Source organism: Podarcis melisellensis, assembly GCF_964234715.1.
Source record: "Podarcis melisellensis genome assembly, chromosome: 16".
Taxonomy (NCBI): domain Eukaryota; kingdom Metazoa; phylum Chordata; class Lepidosauria; order Squamata; family Lacertidae; genus Podarcis; species Podarcis melisellensis.
Genome location: NC_138533.1, coordinates 39,316,279 through 39,334,308, shown reverse-complemented (window position 1 = coordinate 39,334,308; position 18,030 = coordinate 39,316,279). Strand labels below are relative to the sequence as shown.

Here is an 18,030-nt window from a genome sequence, read left to right as displayed (position 1 = left end):
ACATGTGCTGGCAGTATTCAAAGCACTTTGCACACATTATTGCAGCAACCCTGCAAGGTAGGTCATTGTGCCCATATTATGTATGGGAAATCAGTACCTCAACAGCTTCAGCCCCCTAAGCCAACCTATTGAGTCCATGGCAGAGGCAGGATTAGAGCTGACAACAATTCAGAACTTTCACTCTAGCTACTACACTGCACCCTGACTCACATGCAGAAAACGCATGATACGTGAAGCCCCTCTGTTTGCACTTGCCCTGTGAATAGCTCAGCCAGTAGAGCATAAGACTCTTAAAATCTTAGGGTCATGGGCAAAAGATTTCTGCATTTCTGGGGGTTGGACTAGATGACCCTCATGGTCCCTTCGAACTCTATGATTCTATGTGGAGAGATCCAGCTCCTCTGCCCACCCACACCTCACATCCTGCCTGAACCTCTCAATTAAATTAAAAGCATGGTGCCCACCCCCATGTCGTTGGGTGTGCCGGTCACTTATTGGTGTGGAGAGCCTTGACCTTTTTGAACAGTTACCATTGCATGCTGCTCCAGAGCCCTTGCTTTGCCTGCAAAGAGGGCAGATGTGCTCTGGACAAAGTCCACCTCGGGGGCAGAACAGGGGAGCAACAGGCGGGGCAAGCTCAGCTGTCGGGTTTTTTGTTTTTTGCCTGCCTTTGCCAAGAAAAACCCCTTTGATTCACATCAGAGCAAAGGAAGCTATTAAGAAAAGCTTTGTTTTCCTGGATCGCTTCCCCCTGCTGTTGACATTCAGGGGGGAGAGAGAGGAGAAGGGTTGCCAAGTTGGCCGCACCCTTGTCGTCTTGGGCCAGCGCCACGCTGCTTATGAGCGCCCTGTCTAGAGGTCACATTCAGACGAAGAAGAAAACTTCTGGGTCACCTGGGGGCAGGATCAGTGGGGAGGGAGGGGGAGGTGGTGGGGAGGGAGCAGATTACGCACAGCTCATTTGGCTCCAGCCTTGGAACAGGCACCCAGCTCTCCTCCTCCTCCTCCTCCTCCTCCTCCTCCTCCTCCTCCTCCTCCTCCTCTGCCATTCCCTCAGCTGACTTGATGAGCGAGTGAAGCCTGCTGCAGGTCGCCCGGCTGCGTTTTTGGCAGCACCCTGAGCATCTCCTGAAATTTGCCTCTCCCAGCCTCCTCTTCTCCCCCCCCCCAGCTGCTGAGCAAGGCAGAGGAGGATTGTAAGGCGGGGGGGGGGGGGAGAGGGGAAGCCTAACCAATCCGAAAGAACTTTCCAATCCACCTTAACAGATTGTAGTTCCAGGCAGTTGGAAACCTCCGAGGAGCTAAGCAGGTGGGAGTCTTGACAGAGAGAAGAGAGAGAAAGAGAGAGAGTGCTGTGGTGTTTTTTCCTATCGGGTTCCCCCCTCTTTCCCCCCACCAGCCAACGTGGAAGGAAGCAGCAGCCCCAAAGCAGAGAAACACCCGGCATGGGTGCCCCGCAACTTCGCACAAAGGAACCCAAGGAGTTGTTGACCTCTCCCCTGGCTTCGGATTGTGCTTCCCCCTGCTCTTAAAAAGTGCTGGAGAGGAGGAGCGCAGCATGGCTTTCCCAGTTTGCTTTTTCGGCTACTGGAATGGAGTAGAAAAAAGCCAAGAAAGCAGGAAGGCGGCCAGAGAAGAGGGCTTTTAATGCACTGTTTGCTCTCTGTTGGTTTTTTGTTTTGATTTGTTTTGCTCTTTCCTCTCTATCACGACTGACTCCTCCGGAGAGCTCCCCTCCTTCGCCTGCCGCATGTTTTCAGTGGATTTGCCAGCAGGCGAAGCTGGGAGAAGAGAATGTAAGTCTTGGGTCATTAAACAGACTCGGGGTGGCAGTGGAAAATTGGAGTGTGTGGCACGGGGGACTGTGTGTGTGTGTGTGTGTGACAAATACCCTGTAAAGCTGTGTGATATCTCTTCAAGCCAATTTGGACTTGAAGGTCTGTCTTTGGGTTTCTTTTTTCTGCTGGAAGCAGCAGGAAAAAGTGCTGGTGTTTTTTTGTGCATCACAACCTGAAGTCAGTGCCCCGTTCCTGTGGTAGTGATTTATAGGTTGAATGTCACGGCGTGCATTTATATGGGAAGATTTGTGCTGGGGGGGGGGTTTGCAGTGGGGAGGGATTTAGATGACAGGGTGATCAGCATGGGCCTGTTTGTGCCATGTAACTCTGGGTGTTCCCTAGCAAGAATGAGGGTGGCTGCTGACATTTCCCTCCCCAGGCGAGTGCGTGTGTGGATAATTATAGTTTTGGGAAGCAGGTGTTGGTGTTTTGGTTTTCGTTACTGTAAAGATAAGGGCAGCTGTACCTGCCAGTTCGCTCCTGCAGGGAAGACTCAGGTGTGTATGCTGGAAACAAGACCGCCCCATCCGAATGAGAGGGAAATGGGACACCTGTACAGCCAGGAGTATCAGAGGCGGGAACACTGCCAAAGACTTGGGAGGGCTATTCCTGCTGGGCAGGCACGGTGAACTGTAGAGTGCTGTGGCTTGTGAGGGAGCACTCTGCAAGAGCCAGGTTGTGGGGTGCTGTATGCATGCATCCAGAATGGACTTCCATTTGCTTTCTCAATATTTGTTATATTTTAATCTCATGTCATCACGCAAGCGTAGGGCGGCATACGTGGCTGGTTGGGTACGCTTCCCCCCACCCCACCCGTTATTAAACACCTTTAGGTGCCAGGCGAAAACACTCCTCTTCAACATGTCGTTTTATATGTGATTGTGGGAGGGGGTTATTGTTTTGTTTTCTTTTGTCCTGTTTTTATTATGTACTTTTTGGTTTTATTCTGTATTTTTATGCTGTGAACCGCCATGAAATCATCGAATGAAGGACCACATACATACAAACTTAATATAGAATAATGATATTGTTGTCATCACAACCTTTGGAGTAGACTAAAGTTGCCTAGTGTTTGGGTGGGAATTTGAACCTGATTTCCCACCAGGTTTACATCCAGCACTTTGGGAGCTAGTCTGGCATAGTTGGTTTACTGGGAGACTAGGACTGGGAGACACAGGTTCAAATTTCTGATGAGTCATGAATCTTGCTGGGTGGGTGGCATTGGTTCACTCACTCTCTCCCAGACTAACCTACCTTACAGGGTGATTGTGAGGATATACCGTATTTTTCGCTCTATAACACGCACCAGACCATAACACGCACATAGTTTTTAGAGGAGGAAAACAAGAAAAAAATATTCTAAACGAAATAGTGGATATATGATTTTTGTGGTTCATGCTGTGGCCACAGACATGTGATCTGACAGTGAGTTTGGAGTAGCCCAATGCAAAAATCCTGAGGATCCATGTGGATCCATGCTTTGTAACCACAGAGGAGGGAAGGAAGGGGAACCATGGATCCTCTGCTCACGACTGCAGCAGATTCCCCCCCCCCGCCACCCGCAGGCATTCGCTCCATAACACGCACAGACATTTCCCCTTACTTTCTAGGAGGAAAAAAGTGAGTGTTATGGTGCAAAAAATACGGTAATTGGGGTGGAGGGAATATACATGTTGCATTGAGTGGATTTGGAGGGGGGGGAGGCAGGATATAACTGTAAGAAAGAGATAGTAATCATGACACTGAGCTCCTGGATGGATGATTTGTGTTCTCAAAAAACAAGCGCTTGCTTTTAAACATGTGACCTGCTATTAATGTGCAGAGCATTTTGCAGTTTCTCATACAACTTCACAACAGCAGTCCATTAAAATATTTCCATTGTCACAGAAGAGGAGCTGATTCTGGGAAGGCTGCATAGATGGTGTATTTTGGGGTGGTGGTTTGGCTGAGGTTAGGCTTAAGCCCAGATCATTTAACTGACTCTGGTGCTCTTTCTTTTGAGACATAAAAGGTAATTTGGGACTTTGTGTGTTTTTCCACACAAGTTTTTTGCAAGGTGCTGGATGCAAAACTCAGTATGCCGAGAAACTCAATTTATGTCCTTTTAGGAAAAAACAAACTGACCAATGTTCTAGTCCTTGTGGCTGTGATGGGTGAGCTGGGGAAAGTGAAATAAGTTTTCAGCTGTAAGAAGCACCAAGAGAAGGCCCTGCTTGGACATTTTTTCCTCCACACAATGCCAATCCCATGGTGAAAGAAGTGGGGGATCTGAGGTGGCACAGTGGGTCAGTGCATCTGACTGATAAGCAGGGATGGCTGTGGGCAGGATTCCTGCATCACAGGGGGTTGGACTAGATGACCCTCAGGAGTCCCTTCCAACTCTTAGATTCTATGTTCCCGGATGACTTTAGGGGGCTGCACATTTTAGAATTATTTAAAATCCACAAGGAACTTACTCAAGCTGATTAGGACTCTGTTCTGCCTAAGACCACTGTCCAGCCCTCCCGATGAGATGACCCCAAAGGCATCAGAGGGGGAAGGAAGGAGGACATGCTTCCTCCCCCACACGATTAACATATGTCTGAATAGGAAGAAGGGGGCCAGGGGATGCCCTCCAGGGGTTGCTGGGCTGCAACTCGCATCCTCCCTGCCGATAGTTTGGCCATGGCGGCTAAGGCTGGTGAGAGTTGGCTATCACTGGGCTAGAGATTGCTTTGCCCTTTTGCTCTTTTCTCTACCTAAATTATTCAAGAAAAACAAACACATTCATTTTGCATAATTCATGGTACCTCCCACCTGCAGCCTGGAGGCAGTGTCAGGACTGGACTCAACTATCCCATTCTCTGTGGAGCATGTGTAGATCAGGCCTTGGCATGTGTTTGACTCAAGAAGTTCTTTGAACTGAGATTGTGGGTCTTTCCCCTGGCTCCTAGATCTTTACTAGATCTAGTCCACCCTTCATCCCTGAAAGTATTTTTGTGTGGTCCCTGTTTATCCTTCCCAGTTTTGGTGAAGGTGTGTTATGGAGTTTTACTCCAAAGGAAAAGCAAAAGTTGCAAAAGGGAGAGAGAAAGAGACTCCCAACCTCAAATGCTGCCTGTCTCTTTAGACTTTTGTATGCAATATCCTAGCATGTATATATTAAATCAATCCCAACAGTGACATATAAAATAGTATAAGCAGTCCACATGTCCAAATAGGTATCTAAACAGGACTGATTACCGGTATGTCATGACAGAGAGAAGGCTTAAAAGGCTCTTTCCATGGCCGGTGTCCCCCCCCCCCAAATTCTCCATTTAATTAATTATTTTCCTGCAGCCCACTTAAAGTTGAGATCACATAGGTGAAATCATCGTATGCTGTGAGTTTCCTGTATTGCCTTACTATCCTATCTTTCCTACTCAGGTGCTCAGGGCAGCATGTCCTCCAGGAAAATCTGTCCTGCAGAAACCAATTCAGGCTTGCCAAGCTTCAACAATATGCTTGCAGCATCTGCCATCAAGACCTTAAAGATAGGTTCTCTTACCAGACCACCCCTTTGGGGTGTAAAGACTACCGCTGTGCACTGCCGCTGGACTGCGGTCATGTTCCCAAGCAAGGTGCCTTTAGGATTACCTGCTATTGTCACCCCAAGATAGAAATAGCAGGGCTGGAAGCATAGTTTGCCACACAGCTAACTCTGCTGGGGACTAGCAAATGAGCAGAAAAGCAGATCCTGTGAGCCCTTATAGTGGCAAGAAAGACTTGCCTTGTAAGGTTGGAAGAGCAAACACTCAGCACCACTCAGTGACCTGAAGATCTTACTGCCCTTTCTGCTTACCAGGCCAGGGGAAGGTCTTGTGAGGGCCCTGGAACACTCCCAGTGCCCTCATGCATCCTTCCCAGAGTCCTGTAAGTGATGCGGAGGGCAAGGCCTGCCCGTATAGGCAGGGATGGTTGCGTGAGGGTGGGTGGCGGTCTCAGGGGTCCCTGGCTTTTTACAATTTTGCATGTATGCATGGATCCCCAGAGCTGAACCGTCTGTAAGCTGTGAGTTACCTGTACTGTCTTGTGTTAATAGAATGTGAGTCTAGAATCTGCCTCACAGCGGAAACTCCGTCTTACGTTCCAGCAGTCATGCAAATATGGAGGACGGGGCGAGGGGGGCGGATGCTCTTATGCCACCCCAAAGAAAAAGGAGCCTGCCATCAACTCCAGGGATCAACTAGTCGATCCTGCTTGACCTGTTGGACATCCCTGGTCTATAACATCTAGGGCCGCTGTCTTGAGGAAAGCTGGTCCAATTCCAGCTAGCAGTGGGTTTCTAAAATCTCAGACAGATATTTTCCCCCAAAGTGTAATTCAATAGTCTTTCAACCAGCATCTCCTTTGTGGCGCCCCCCTTCTTGGAGAGGTTCTACCTTTACTGTCGCCCCACCCCCACCCCTTTTGGTGGTCAGGTGAAGTTAGAAGGGTTTATTTCTTTCCATTTAGAAGGCATTCTCTGCTGGGCAAGTATTTTATTTTCAGCTACATTTTATATTTTATCTTGGGTTTCCTGTTTGACTTTTTATATACCAGTTTTTCTGCTTCTCTTGCTTGGTTAGTGTAAATGATTTTTATCATGCTGCATTTCTTTGTTGCAGACACGTTTTTAATTTTCAACATTTAATTTGCAATGTAAGTCACTTAGAACTGTGCTGGTGTTTTGTCCGTCATTGTCTCCCTCCCCCAGCAGTATCTAATAAATCTCTGAGTGGGTTCTCCCTTCTTGGCAGCTTAAACATTACCTTTATGTACAGAAAGAAGATTCTTCCTCAAATGCCAAGCCCTTGACTCGACTGTGTAGCTGATGAGTGTCTGCCAAAGTACGTTGGTGTTCAGGGGCTTTTCACCAATCCGATTGGGGTTCCTCTGTGGAAGGATGTCCCTGTGCATTTCCTGACAGTTGAGAGCTTGCTGGAAAGGATAACTCTGGTGTCCGCAAGGGTTTTGTGGTCTCTTTGCGATTGTAAACGGCCCTGTGATCTTCGGAGGGAGGTTGGCACATAAATTTAATAAATAATAATATTGCTGGAAAAGGACTCCAATATTGTTATTTTTTCCTGATATGGCCCCTGGGAGGGGCTGTGTTAGTTGTAAGTTACCTATATAACATGCTGGTTGTTGTTGCTATTGTTGCTGCTGCTGCTGTTTTTCAATAGAGCTTTGTGGTCAATATGACCTGTCATCTGTCAGCCATCGTGAATTTTTAGTTGTTTTATTGAATTTATTTCAGTGGCTGAGCACATGCCTTGCCTGCAGGAATTCCCAGGTTCATCTCCTGACACCTCTGTCTAAACTGCCTCCATCTTATCTGGATTGAGGTTCAGTTTATTGGCTCTTATCTGGTCCATTACTGAGGCAAGTCCAGCATTTCCACTGCCCCACCTCCAGATGTAAAGGAGAAGTAGAGCTGGCAACATGCTCCAAAACACTGGATAACCCGACTCAGTGGTTTCATATTAGCACGTTTTGGGATTGGTTGACTTGTTTTCCATCTTTTGTGTTGTTCTTTTTATCACTCTCTCCTAAGGTGAACCATCCAGGGGGGAAAGGGTAATGTGAGTCTTGAAGGGACATTGAAATACACAAACCAATAAAGGGCTAACAAAATTTGGGAACCTTTGGTTTTGGAGCATTTGTTTTAAGGCAGGATTTTCAGCAAGCTGGCAATTTTAAAATAGTGTTTTCTCTTGGGTTGCATTTTCATGTGGAGTGTGTAAAGCATGTGTGGACCTGTTCCTTCCCATAACCACCTCCTCATGCAGCTCCTGTTGGCTCTGGCCCCTCAGGGGGATGAAGGAGGCGAGGTTCACAGGCTCTGTGAACGGTGAGGAAACCAGGAGCCTCAGGAAAGAGTGGGCTACACCTGGGAATGACTGGGCATGTCATACTGTCCCATTAGTCCCAGCTATTTAGCCAAGGGTTGAGGATGGTAGGAGTTGGAGTTCAAAGAATCTGGAGGGCAGCAGGCTGGGGAAAAGCTGCATTACAATGTAATATATGGAAATAATTTTGAGGGGAAGTTCCTGTAATTGTATTTATTTATTATTTATAAAAAATAAAATGCAAATTTATTAACAACGTCTGTATAAAGGTAAATAAAACCTCTATGGGAGGGAATATAGTGTTCCCCAAAGATTGGCCCTGTCTGCAGTCCATGGCAGTTGGGTCTGACTTGCTCTCTTCAGAGGCTTGCCTTCCTTGAACAGTTTTTTGTGCCTTGAGGTTTGAGTGCAAGGTCTTCTGGAGTGTTTGAGCACCTCTCCTCCCTGATCGCTGACACCCAAGCAGCACATCACTCACCTGGGTGTGGAGCTGGATTCAAAGCATGAGATACTCTTCTTCAAGCACTTTTTTTTGCTGTAGGTATTGCCCACATGTTTTGAATCCTATCTTTGCAGCCATGAGTGCTAGAAACATGCCTATTTGCGCTTCTTCTTTTTAAATGAATACTGAGATTCAAAGTAGACATGTTGTGATGGAAGAGTGGTGTACAGAGAGCACGGACTCAAAATATCTATTTTGATGGTCTTCTTTCCCATGCTATTGCAAGGGGGAGTAGAGACAATAGCAAGTTTTGCTGGGAGCTGGAGGCACTGCTAGACAGTGGTTCCGATCCTCCTGGATGGTGTTGGGGGATGAGTGTTCAGACCCCTGGGCTCTCACTTGTGGGGTGCCTCAGGGCTCTATCCTCTCCCCCATGCTTTTTATCATCTGTATGAAGCCACTGAGAGAGATCATCAGGGGGTTTGAGCTGGGTGTTCATCAGTATGCGGATGATACCCAGCTTTACCTCTATTTTAAATCAGAACCAGTGAAGGCGGTGAAGGTTCTGTTTGAGTGACTGGAGGCAATTGGAGGATGGATGGTGGCTAACACATTGAGGTTGAATCCTGACAAGACAGAAGTACTGTTTTGGGGAAACAGGGGGGCGGTCAGGTGCGGAGGGCTCCTTGGTCCTGAATGGCATATCTGTGCCCCTGAAGTACCAGGAGCGCAGCCTGGAAGTCATTTTGGACGCACAGCTGTCCATGGAGGCACAGGTCAATTCTGTGTCCAGGGCAGATGTTTTACTGTGTTTTTAATATTCTTTTGGGAGCTGCCCAGAGTGGCTGAGAAAACCCAGGCTGATGGGTGGGGTATAAATAACTATTATTATTATTATTATTATTATTATTATTATTATTATTATTATTATTATCCACTGTGACTTGCTGATCACAGGAGATTATCTCCTCTTCCTTCAACAACAATCCCTCACAGGAACATAGGAAGCTGTCTTATACTAAGTCAGATTAAGGGTCCACCTTGATCTCCACTGACTGGTAGTGGCTTTCCAATGTTTCATACAGGGGTTTCATCCCAGACCTACTTGAAGATGCCAGGGATTGAACCTGGGGACTTCCACATGCAAACCAGATGCTCTACCACTAAACTGCAGTCCTTGTTCTAAATGCTCACCTCCCTCCCTCCCTCCCTTCCTTCCTCTTGGCTTTAATTCTAGTTTCAACCCTTCTGACCGTATGTATGTCTCACTGATCTGCAGGTCTCCTTGAACATGGACGTAACTGGTCAGCCATTTCCAGGATGGTGGGATCCAAGAGTGTCTCCCAGTGTAAAAATTTCTACTTCAACTACAAGAAGAGACAGAACCTGGATGAGATCCTGCAGCAGCACAAACTGAAAATGGTAAATGCAGTGACCTCTCAGATAACATTTTGGTGAACTTTTGCATATCTTCCAAGATGAGTCTGCAGCGTCTGGTTTGGATTTCTTTACCTCCTGCAGAATTTACCTGGGTATAGAGCCGTTTCACACTGTCCATAGTAACAAAACTCAGGTTTGCCACTGAGAGTGCAGTCAACAGCATATCTGTTCACAATCCTGGTTCTCTGTTGAGTCTGCCTGCACAACAGTTTCCTTTTCTTTTCTGAAATGACATTATTTTGTCATATTAACCCTTTTACATGTTTAGGTGTATTCTCAAAAAATCTTAAGCTTACATCTTTTAGAATACATAAATATATATACTATGTGTGGAGCGGCCACTGTCAGGATGTTTCTAGGCTACAACGGAGGAATAAATATTTAGCACTTAGCGATGAGTTATTGTTGAAGTTCATATCCACACCATACATTTAGAGTTTGCAGTTTCCCCACAAAGAATTCTGGGAATTGTAGTTTGTTAAGGGTGTTGCAAATTGTAGCTCTGTGTAGGGTAAATTGCACTTCCAGGATTCTTTGGGGGATGCCGTGACTTTTAAAGTGTCATAAATGTGCTTTAAATGTGGGTGTGGGCACACAAAGGTAGTTGAGTTGATGTTCTTGAACTGAGTGAAAATACTTCCAGAAACAAGGGTTCACATCTGTGTGCACTGAAATGTGGTGGGATTTTTCACAGTGCTTTTATTTTTCTATGGAAAATTTATCATCTCATAAGTAAACGTGAGAATGAGTGCCAACTGCAAATACAATATTTAGGCAAGCTTGGCAGCTTTAAAGTTTTTAGTTCTGTTTACTAAATAGAAGTAAAATAAGCATGCTAAACACTCCTTAGGGCAGGGATAACCAATATGGTGCTCTCTGGTTGATGCTGGACCACAGCTTTCCCCATCCCTGACCACTTCCCATGTTGGCTTGGGATGATGGGAGTTGTGGTCCGAAGCATCTGGAAGGCACCCCATTGGCTACCTCAGCTCTAGGGAATCAGGGGGAATTATGATGCAAACTGAACAAATCCCAGCTCACATTATCCTAATTTGCTTATGAAGAAAGTTTGCTTATGAACTTTTGTAAAAAATTGTAATTCTTGAACGTTCACATTACTCTTTGTGGTATATGAGAGAAGGAAAGAGAAATGTGCTTTGTTGCTGTTCGGAGCACTTTAATTTGACCCTTCCTTTAAGTGAAGGGCCAGTGATTCCTGGTGAAGGGCCAGTGAGGTGGTGATGACTCCGTTATTTTTATCTGCCTTGGGTCATGTTGACATGTATGCTTTTCAGATGGTGCTAGTTTGAATTACGTTGCTGTTGTTGAATTACATTGCTGTTGTTGTTGCTGCTGCTCCCCGCCCCCTGCCCCCCCCTTTTTAGAAATCCCACGAACTTCTCCTTCTCCATCTTTTCTTGCTGGCGTTGCTACGTGATAGACAGAAAGTAAGCAGGTGAAGCTTTTAATGGCATGGAGATAATTGGAAAGGAAAAGAGCATCCTGTTTACTTTCTATGCCGGGAGCTGCTGCTATTAAAGGCACCAGAGGAGAAAGCAAAGGCAGAAGCTTGCCTGCCTCCCCTGGACCTATTTGTTTATTTTACTAGATTCAGATGCTGCTTAATTGAAGAAAAGAAATCCACACACCTCTGAGTGGTTCACACAGAATTATATAAAATATTTATCAGAAAATGTTGATAAAATCAACAGACTTAAGAAACAAGTAGATGGAATAGAATTACCAAAATACTGATAAAATCAAGTTTTTAAAAGTTTAAAAATAGGCATGCTAAAATTGCATGTCTGGGTAAGCTTGCCTAAAGAAAATTTTTAACAGGTATCATAACGCAATATAACAAAAGCGCCTGCTAATATTGACAATTGACATGGGGATCAAAGAAGAATTGAAGGGAGCAAGACAGTTGAGAAGCAAGTTGGAGGGAGAGAAAAGGCAGTTATAATTGTCCTCGTTTGCTCCTGGATTGCCTTGCTCTCTTCAATCCTCCTTTGATCCCCTTGGCAATTGTCAATATTAGGCAGGTGCCTTCATCTCTGTGCTGGTGCCGTCCCTTAGTGCTCCTTCGGTTTTCTCTGCTCCTTCATGGGATGCTTCCCAAATTGAGATCCACCTTTCCTATGAAGACTTGCCAAACTTTCTCACTAATAGCCTTCAGTTGACAGGTTAAAACACAGCTGCTTCAGAGGGCATTTGTGACAAATTCATGTATCTGTCCCTTATGGCCTGTCTGGTGATTTCCGCAGGGGGTTTTGCAGCAACTGTTTTCTTATTATGTTGTTAAACAAACTTTTGGATCCTGAAAGATGGACTGGTTGCTCATTTTATAATAACAGCCCTCTCAGCAAGACTAGAACAGGACAAACGGTGGGAACATGGCAAGGGGCCTGTTTTATAGTAGGACCCTGATGGTGAAACTCCCTCCCCAGGTGTGCTAAGTGAGCCCCTTCATTGCCCAGCATCCAGCAAGGCATTTCTGTGCCTCTCAGCATTTGATGGTTTTTATTGTTTAGACAACTTTTTTTAAAAGGGGGGAACTCTTTTTGAGGTTTTATTCCTCTGTTCTTAATTTTATCTGGTTGGACATTATTTTTATGTTTGTTTTGAAGGAGTTATGACCAAAGTCATATTTTTTAAATCATAGAGAGAAAGAGAGAGAGAATGGTATAAGTAAATGACCTGCAAAGCAAATACCACACTGCAGGTTTTTGCATCCCCTGCAAAGCAGCAGGAAGGGGAGGAAGTTTTCTGCATGGCAATGTCACCTCACGTGTTTTGCAGAGGAGGTGTGTTTTTCCAGCTTGAGATAAAGTACCAGGGGTATCCCAGCTGTCCTGAGATGGGAGAATTGTTAAGTTTCCCCCCACCTGCTTAAAAGTATTGTGTTTGAGGCTGTAGATGCTGTGGCGGAGGGCGCACATTTAAGCCCAGTGTGGCTAGAACCTGCTAATGCTCTGGAAGCACTTTGGAGACACGGCAGGCTGCCCTGGAACTGCCGAGTGCTGCAATTATTGTTATTTCATTTTAAAAGCACTGTGGGGGTTCAGTGCTAATAGAGCTCCCCCGCCTGCCCAAGGGGCGCTTGGGAAATGCCACTGCTGAGCGTGCTTACTGGCTTGGGAGCGTAAAAGCCTTTTAGTCCCGCCAGGATCTTTAGGGCAGCTCAGGAGGAGTCGGGACAGGAGGGGATTTGGGATGTAAGTTAGCAAAGCTGCCTTCCAGCATTTCACTAGGGCCAGTTTTAAAGAAGTGGGGCAGGAAGCCATCTGTAGAGAGAACAACAGCAACAAAAATGAAATGCAAAGGTTACCTTCTGCTCCTATTCGCACTAGAGGAACATTTTTAGAGGCCTGAAGCCAAAGCATTGGCTAGTAGTTCTTTCAAATCAGTCTGAGAGATGTTGCCTAGCCTGTGCTCCCTAGCCAAGCACATCTCTTTATCCATTTTCCTTCTGTGTTCTCTTATTTTGAAGCCTTCCTATGGCCTCCCTTTCCATATGAAAATCCCTTCCAGCATCCCGTTTCCTACAGTGGCCGACCAGATGCCTCCGGGAATCGCACAAGCCAGTGCCTGAGTGCATTTGTTGTTCCCTAGCAACTGTTCTTCGCAGGACCCTGGATGATTACAGTCATTCTGACTAGCAACCAATGATAGTCTTGTTCTTTCTCCCCTCCTTTTCCATGAATGGGTCTAATCCTGCTTTTGAAGCTACCTAAGCTTTTAGCCATCACCACTACTTACACCTGCAAATTCCTTAAGTTGACAGTGCACTGGGTGAGGTGGTACCCTGACTCTTTCGCCAGTCAGCTTCTAATCTTATGCGACAGGGATAAACGTTTGCCATAGTTTCTCTGGACAGTTCGCTCACACTCCTTTCCCAGGACCAGCCTCCCTTTCTCCTAGGTTTCTATTGCTTCTACTCTTTCTGAAGCCCTTGCACCTTCTCCCCCCCCCCAACACCTTAGTGGTTCAGCCAGTGTAGGGATGTCTAGGGGCTTATCTAGCAGTTGGCCAGCTTGCACCCCACCAAAGGCGCAGGCCTGGGGAATGGCACAGAAATTGAGCCTTTCTTGTCACCTTGGTGGGGTAATCCTGACACTGGCGTGGGCCATTGCACCAAACTGCAGAGCCCCCTCCTTAGTCGGCTGGCAGTGCTGCATGTTAGTTTGCTCAGTGGGGCTCTCTATGAGGACACCACTGCTTGGCTCTCTGTCCTAGCGCAACCACTACTTCCCACCCTCCACTCCCTCTGCTTGCCCCCAAAATGGCTGTCAGCTGATTTACTGACTGAGAAGCATCAGGCGAGGCTCTTTGTGGTCGCTTTCCCCTGGTTTCCCTCCACCTTGACCAATTTCCAGTGCATGTGCCGCTGCATATTTACCCCAGAGAGAGAAGGGCCATTGACTTAAGGGGGCTTACTTCTGAGTAAGAACCTCCGAGGTAGGGCCTTTCTGCTGGCACCTTGTTGGAAATAACGAAAAGGCAAGTGAGGTATTGTCAGAAGCTCCTGTTGTTGTCTTGCCAGATTTAGTCTTGTGCACCCAGTAAGCCCTATTGAACATGGTAGGATTTACTTTGGAGTAGATATCTATAGGCTTGTGCTGTTAAATAGCCAGTTTGAATCATTTGTGATTGTTAAATTATGTTTCTCCCCCCCCCCCCCGGAGATTGGGGTATGTGTGTGTGCAAGGGAGCCTAGCTACACCTCTGGGGATGTCGGAGTATTTCAGTAGAAATGGAAACAATTGCTAGTGTTCAGACTATGTGCAGAACAGAAATCAACCCAGCAAATGTGATAGATATTTCAGTCGGCAAATGACATGTAATCTTTGCTGTCTCTCCCTCCCCCCCAATTTGACCATTGTGGGGCTTGAACCCACGCCCCCAAGTCTCATGCTCTACCTGCTGAACTATGTATGCTATGCAGACTGCAAGACAAACAACATAGGTCTTAGCAGAAGGTAAACTGCAGCATAACAGAAACAGCACTGCATGATGGGGGGGGTGATGCCTTCTCACATTGCTAGATCAGTGGAATCCTTGCCTTTCTGTGACATTATGAGTAGCTCAGCCAGTCACTACCAAAGGTTTCATTTATGCTGTGAACTGCCCTGAGATCTATAGAGAAAGGGCCGTATACAGATTTAATAAATATAAATAAATAAAATTCACCACACCCACAAAATCAATAGTGCTCTTCTGTCTTTTTTTTTAATTCAGTGGTACCTCAGGTTACATATGCTTCAGGTTACATATGCTTCAGGTTACAGACTCCGCTAACCCAGAAATAGTGCTTCAGGTTAAGAACTTTGCTTCAGGATGAGAACAGAAATCGTGCTCCAGCGGCACGGCGGCAGCAGGAGGCCTCATTAGCTAAAGTGGTGCTTCAGGTTAAGAACAGTTTCAGGTTAAATACGGACCTCCGGAACGAATTAAGTACTTAACCTGAGGTACTATTGTACGTCACTTGAGAAAACCTCTCCGACTGCTGGTTTGTGACAGACTTAGTTTGGGACATGTCAGCATACTTTTCTCTCCTGTTTGCGTTTCATAAATCTTACATGCACAATTCTTCTTCTTCTAGCTCCAATTATTTTCCCCAGCTTCCGTTCCTCGGATGTAGCATCTCAACTCCTTCATGCTAATTGTTAGGCATCTCCATCTCTCTCTAGTTTATGTCATTAGCCTGGATTGATAATCTTCTTTGGGTGAACAATTTGAAGCAGTGGCAGTCTTGGGTGTTGTTGTTTTTTTGCATAAGGACAATGAGCACTCAGCTGTTCCTGGTTGCTGCTCTTTTTTCGTTGTTTTTTAAAAAATGCTATTGTTTGTTGGCAGCAACAGATGTTATACAGCTGAATACAAAGCGGAGAGACAAAATCTGCAGTTAATCTTGCAAACTGTTTTCCTAAACATATTTGCTGCGTTGTGTGCGTGAGCGCGCACACTCAGATGGAGGGGCCACCTTCTGGGCAGGAGGAGGAGCCCAACAGCAGAATTAAGGCTAATTTCTTGCTGCTTGTAGTCTGATCAGCTCCAGTGAAGCTGTCCAATGAACCAAAGAAGGAAATGGGAGAAGGCTATAAGGGCCTACATTGTTCTAAGTCACACCTTTGGTTCGCCTGGCTCAGTGCACCACTATCTCAGATACAGTGGTCAGGGCCAAACCTACCATTAGGCAGAGTGAGGCAACCTCCTTAGGCGGCAAATCTGGGCAGGCACCTATCCCCTAGCTCAGTGGTTCCCCAACTGGTGGTCGCACCATTCATATAACAAAAACTACCATAGAGATATCAACATTTTCAAAAGCATGCTTAGTTAATTGGGAACCACTGCCCTAGCTGTTTTCCCTGGCTATTCACTCCATTGGAAGATGGAGCTGTGTGTGCCATGGGGCCTGTCCTGTGCCCCCTCAGTGAGCCTCCTGCTGGCATGTTGAGCTAGGATTCAGCTGCCAGTCCAGTCGGCTGCTCTGTACATGCAGTTGTGTCCTTCACCTCAGGCAGAGAAATGTCTTGAGCCAACCCCAAGAAGGGTTTCTTATTCTGATTTATGCTTCTAGTCTTTGGTGATCCACTGCTTGTTGCTGACAGGCCCTGTTCTTCCCTCCTGTATCCGATGACTTCAGAGGAACACCAAAACATAGGAAGCTGCCTTGCAGAGTCAGGCCATTGGTCCATCCAGCTCAGTGCTGTGTACACTGACCGGTAGCAGCTGTCCAGGGATTCCCAGGCCTGCCCAGAGATGCAGGAGACTGACCTGGGGACCTTCTGCATGCAGAGCAGATGCTCTACCACTGAGCCACAACTCTCCTTCTGGTTTAAAACCACGGCAGCCTAGAGTTGACCAAAAAGCCCCCACAAGTGTGGGCCCTGATGAACCCACCTTTACAAATGCCTACTTTTTCTTTATGTGGTTTATTTTGTCGGAATACAAATAAGTAATAGCATATTTTAATAGCATATTTTAAATAACACCGTGAAGCTAGTCTACAAGCCAACAGCTGGCAGATGTTGACCAAGTTCAGGTCCTTAGGTTTTGTGAGAGGCTCCTGTTCGGAATTTGCCAGTGGAAACTAAGCAGAGTTGCAGCCAAGTGGGTGTCCTTAGGCAAGGAATCCTGCAGTTAGGCTTACTTCCAACTGAGGCAGTAAACTTGCATCTCAGTCTAAGTCAGGACTGCTTGTGGGAAGTCACAGGTGGGGAAGAAGGATGCTATCCAGATGTTGTTGGACTACAGCTCACATCATGCTGGCTGGGACTGATGGAAGTTGGAGTCTAGCAACATCTGGAGGGCACTAAGTTTCCCACTCCTGGAATAAACTCTCCATACAAAATTATGTCCCACATAGAAAGCTAGCATGTCAGGAAGAAGGCTTGCCTGGAATCCATCTCTCTGAGGTGCTAGTTTTCTAGGCTCACCTTAATTAATTAGGAGGCGTTTTTATTTCTCCAGTGTTTCTCATGCTTTGCCCTCCCCAAGGATCTCAGGGCAGCTTTTGTGGTTTTCTCCCTCCGCCCCTCCCCCAGTGGTGGGCAGAGCTAGGGCCAAAAAGTGGACAAAATAAATGCGTATGTTACCTTTGTTTGAATGGGCTGGTTTGTCCACAGCCTCACACACTGCACTCTGCCCAGGCAAGCAAGAAGCATTATAATAGTTCAAGAACATATTCCAGCCAGGCAAAAACATTCAAGGAGGGCAAAGTGCATGGCCTGGGGAAAGGGGTGGGACTGAAAAGAGTCCCGACGGCCAGGGTGTCAAGAGTAGAAATACCAGGTTCAAATCTATCTAATACTGCTCTGTGTAAATTTGGGTGTATCCTCCCATTTTATTTTTAACTTGTATCTAAATCCACACCTGTCCACAGAGTTCACTGGGTGACCTTTAGACTGAAAGATAGAGACCCGGCCAAAACACCTTAATGGTTAATCTGTTATTTATTTGTTTGCTTAAAATACTTGCTGTGCCCTAGTCTCCAGCTGGATAAGCTCCCAGAGCAATTCACAAACCCGTAAAAAAAGAAAAGAAAAAACAAGTCTGATTGCTGGGTCCCTGTTATCTGAAATGACACTAGACAAAACAAAAACGGGATGAGATGGTTGCTGAAGGATTCTGAGTGAGAGGCAGGGAAGGGAAGATCTCCCAGGGTGGGAGACTGGAAGAAGAAACGGAAGCTCCCAGGTGAGACCTAAGAGGGCCCCCCCTTTCTGTTTGAGACAGGGGTTAAGATCTTCCTTGGAAAGAGGACTTGGCTTTTTCTTTTCTCTTTTCTATGTTTTTGATTTTATGTAGGTTAGTTTCTTTTATTGTACTATGAAAAAGCCTTAGTAAAATATTACGGAAAAGAAAACAAGCAAACCCAGGCCCCCAACTCTTCATGTTATGAAGGTTCTTGCAAGGAGCAACTGGCCTCTCACAGGTTTTAGGGGAGGACTAGGCCTTG

General features: G+C 46.2%; 1 protein-coding gene across 23 annotated transcripts in view; it reads left to right on the top strand.

Annotated features, from left to right (window-relative positions):
- Window positions 1–18,030, top strand: part of NCOR2 (nuclear receptor corepressor 2) — a 343,395-nt gene that overhangs the window by 227,773 nt on the left and 97,592 nt on the right. For all 23 annotated transcript variants that reach the window (XM_081892760.1, XM_081892767.1, XM_081892762.1 and 20 more), the window contains one exon: window positions 9,409–9,551. In XM_081892760.1, the coding sequence (XP_081748886.1) occupies window positions 9,409–9,551 (143 nt within the window). The remainder of the gene's footprint in view (window positions 1–9,408; window positions 9,552–18,030) is intronic.